At 42.6% G+C, this 4,437-nt stretch overlaps 1 protein-coding gene across 1 annotated transcript; it reads left to right on the top strand.

Annotated features, from left to right (window-relative positions):
• The first annotated feature begins 442 nt into the window (after window positions 1-442).
• Window positions 443-1,672, top strand: LOC136988649 (uncharacterized). Its single transcript, XM_067286558.1, has one exon. It carries the CDS (start codon window positions 443-445, stop codon window positions 1,670-1,672), a length of 1,230 nt encoding a protein of 409 aa, XP_067142659.1.
• Window positions 1,673-4,437: the final 2,765 nt, after the last annotated feature.

Here is a 4,437-nt window from a genome sequence, read left to right as displayed (position 1 = left end):
TGTCCGTGGTGAGGGGACCTCCCAGAGATGGTTTAGTATCTCTTCTTTACCATCCCTGGGATCTGAACGCCCACCCACGTGTTTGCCGTGCGTGGTGACCCGTATGCCGGAAAAGGGGATCCTGGTAGTTGAGGGGCAACCTAACGTCCCCAACACACTGCTTTGGCCCCTGCTTCGGATAAACGGGAGGCTCAAATCAGGCTCCGTTTGAGTCAATCGGCTGGTCGTTGAGTCATTGTTGACCTCGGCTTGGAGTCAACCGATCGATGCAGACCGGGCGGACACGTCAGACAAGATTTGTTCTTCCTGACTGCATTGTGAGGGTATAGCTCCTGGGAAACCCTGGTGTGACAGTCTATGGGAGTCTCCCATGTGACGCCATCCCCTTGTTGGACCCCATGGTGGGTGGGGTCACTAGGAGCTGAATAGTTATTTTTCAAACATGGATTCATTAAAACCCAAAAGTACAAGTACAAGAACTACAAGCACTGACACATCAACACCAAAGGAGGTCAGTTCCTCCAACCAACCAATTTATCTCATAGTACATAGTACTACTGAAAAACCCATGTCTAAATGTTCCCCTTTCCTAATTCAAAAGTTGTTTCAATCAACTATTGGACATTTAAAGAAAATACAAAAATTGAGGTCAGGGGACCTACTGATAGAAGCAGCCTCCTCTCAACAGTCAGCAAAGCTGTTGAAAATGACATCTCTAGGAGACATAACAGTCACCATCACACCACACACAAGTTTGAACTCATCACGTGGTGTGATATCTGAGGTCGATCTGATGTCTGAAGATGAAGCAGACATCCAGATCGGTCTTGCAGATCAAGGTGTCACTGCTGTCCGACGCATCTCCATTCGTCGTGATGGCAAGCTGATACCGACTAAACATCTGATTCTCACTTTCGGAAAGCCAACATTGCTATCATTCGTTACTGCGGGATATCTTCGATGCCCAGTTCGACCATACGTTCCAAACCCGCTGCATTGTTTCAAATGCCAGCGGTTTGGACATTCCCAGACCTCCTGCCGAGGCAAAAGCTTATGTGCACAGTGTGGAACTGAAGGCCACAACAGTACTGAATGTAAAAGTACTCCACACTGTGTGAACTGCCAGGATGCCCATCCAGCCTATTCTCGGAAATGCCCTGCATGGCAAAGAGAAAAAGAAATTCAACGCCTAAAAACAGTTAACAACATACCTTACCCAGAGGCTCGGCGCATGGTCACTCAAAGTGCATCATTACAACAAAAGACATTTGCTTCTGTTTTGAAGTCCACAAAGACATGTGCGGTTCAGACAGAAATTTCCGTTTCACCAAATGAATTTTTCACTCGCCATGCTAGATGCTTGTTAACTCAATCTACAGATACAGAAGTAAAGGACAATATAAAGAAAAAAACACCCCTACCTAAAGCAGGGATAGTAACCAGAAATGTGGGTTCTAAAAAAGCTAATAAGAACCCACTGAACAAACAAAAATTAAAATCAGCCCTCTCTAAATCTAAAAGATCAGAGACTCAGTCTATGAGTGAGTTCTCTGACTTCTCAGATGAGGAGACTAATAAGGTGGTTACACCACCAAACTCGCCTCCAAAAGGCAAATCGGCTGTAAAACTAAAGAGGGATACTTTTACAAAGAATGCTGCCTCAACCACATAATGGATTATAAAATAATCCAATGGAACTGTCGTGGTTTCCGCAACAACTTTTCTGACGTTAAACATTTGACATCATCTACCACATCTCTCTGCGTGGCACTCCAGGAAACACATCTAAAACCTGGAGAAAAAATTTCTTTAAAAGGATTTGATCTTTACCGTAAGGATGATGATAGCCACACTCGCGCCAGTGGAGGTGTGGCTGTACTGGTTTCAAACCGCATCCCTTCCTTACCGGTACAAATAAGAACAGAGCTGCAAGCTGTGGCAGTCAGAATTTCAATTGGAGTAACTGTCACAGTTTGTTCCATATACTTGCCACCAGATGTCAGAGTCAATGAGGATGAATTGGATGACTTGGTTGAACAACTGCCAACTCCGTTTATTCTACTTGGTGATTTCAATGGCCACAATCCAATGTGGGGCAGTCACGACATCAATTGTCGAGGCAGAGCCATTGAAAGATTCATAGGTAATCACCAACTGTATTTATTTAATACTGGAGAAGTGACATACTTCCACGCTCCAACAAGAACATTTACTGCCATTGATTTGACATTAGCTAGTCCAAATCTGTTTTCAGCGTTTACATGGAAGGTTGGATCTAATCCACTTTCCAGTGACCACTTTCCAATATTTGTAAAATATCGAGGCAGAGAAAGCTGTGAAACAGCCCGTCCACCACGCTGGAAATTTGAAACGGCAGATTGGCCTGCATTTTCCTCTTTGGCTAACATCACTGAGGAAATGGTCAATACTGCCGATATCAATGATGCAGTAGAAGTTGTCACTTCCAGTATTATTCAGGCAGCCGAAAAAACAATGGGGAAAACGTCAACCAGATATCCAAAACATCTGAAACCATGGTGGGATCAGAATTGTGAGGCAGCATTTAAAAAACAAAAAAAGCATGGGGGATTTTCAGAAGATACCCCACTGCTGAGAATTTGATTGCTTTTAAAAAAGCAAAGGCAAATGCCAGAAAAATAAGGAGGCAAAGCCAAAGGGATTCCTGGAGGAAGTATGTTTCTAGCATAACATCTTCCACCAGCTCAAAAGCAGTCTGGGATAAAATCCATAAAATTAATGGGAAATATGCTTCTCACTCTCTGTCCATGCTGGAAAATAATGGCACAATAATCAGTGACATAAAAGGTATTGCTGATTTGTTGGGTGAAACATTTTCGTCTTCATCCAGCAATATTATGTATACAACAAATTTCCAGGCTTATAAAGTCCAAAGTGAAAAACAATATCTAAACTTCCACTCTCCATCTAATGAGGAATATAATGTGCCATTCAGCAGAATAGAACTATGTACAGCAATCTCTCGCTCGGGGAATACTGCTGTAGGGCCGGATAAAATCCATTACAGCATGATTAAAAATCTGTCAGACAATTCCCTTAGTAACCTTCTGAATCTGTTCAACAGAATATGGACAGAACATACTTTTCCTGACTCTTGGAGGCTATCTATCATAATTCCCATTCCCAAGCCAGGTAAAGACTGCAAGAATCCCTCTAATTATAGACCAATTTCTCTGACTAGTTGTCTCTGCAAACTTTTCGAGAGAATGGTAAACAGACGCCTGATGTTCCTCCTAGAGGAAAAGAACTACTTTTCACCACATCAGAGTGGATTTCGTAGGAACAGAAGTACCACAGACAATCTAGTAAACCTTGAAACATCTATACGCGAAGCGTTTGTAAGACGACAGCACTTAGTGTCTGTGTTTTTCGATATAGAGAAGGCTTATGATCGCTGCTGGCGATATGGAATACTCCGTGATCTGCATGAATTTGGACTGCGGGGTAATCTGCCAATTTTTATAAAAAACTTCTTGCAGAATCGAAGATTCCAAGTTAGGATGGGCAACACTTTGTCTAGGCCTTTCACACAAGAAGAGGGTGTTCCTCAAGGTTCTATTTTGAGTGTGACTCTGTTCCTAATAAAAATTAATAGCATAGCTAAGTGTCTTCCTCTCAGTGTGAAACACTCCTTGTATGTGGATGACTTTCAGATCTCCTGTCAGTCTACTAACATGGGTTTTATTGAGAGACAACTGCAAACCTCCCTAAATCGCATAGACAATTGGTCCAAGATCAATGGTTTTACTTTTAATGCAGAGAAGACCTCGTGCATCCACTTTTGCCGAAGGCGTGGTTTGCACCTGGACCCTGAAATTCACCTAAATGGGGTTAAAATCCCAATGGTCAATGAAGCAAAATTTTTGGGTGTTGTGTTCGACCATAAATTGACGTTCTTGCCACACTTGCGCAATTTGAAGAGTAGATGTTTAAAATCTCTGAACCTTTTAAAGGTATTATGCTGCTCATCCTGGGGAGCAGACAAATGTTCGATGCTCAGGATATATAGAGCCCTCGTTCGCTCTAAGCTGGATTATGGATGTGTTGTTTATGGCTCTGCGCGAGAATCTACTCTTCGGATGCTGGATCCAATCCACCATCAAGCATTGCGTTTGTGCACTGGTGCATTTCGAACTTCTCCTATTCAAAGTTTGTACGTGGATGCTTATGAGCCTCCACTATCTCTCAGGAGAGAGCAGTTGTCTTTGTTCTATTACATTAAACAGAAATTTCTGGCTAAACCTTCAGTTTATTGTAGAGTATCAGATACTCAGCTGAAAAGATTATTTACAGCTCGCCCAAGTTGTGTCCCTACATTTGACATTAGAATGGAGAATGTAAGCAGCACGATTGACCTGGACACAAGCAACATTTCACAGGTCGAGGTCGATAATATAT

Source organism: Centruroides vittatus, unplaced genomic scaffold, assembly GCF_030686945.1.
Source record: "Centruroides vittatus isolate TY-2023 unplaced genomic scaffold, ASM3068694v2 scaffold_373, whole genome shotgun sequence".
NCBI lineage: Eukaryota > Metazoa > Arthropoda > Arachnida > Scorpiones > Buthidae > Centruroides > Centruroides vittatus.
Note: the sequence above shows the minus strand (reverse complement) of the source record. Positions and strands in the feature narration are given on the sequence as shown.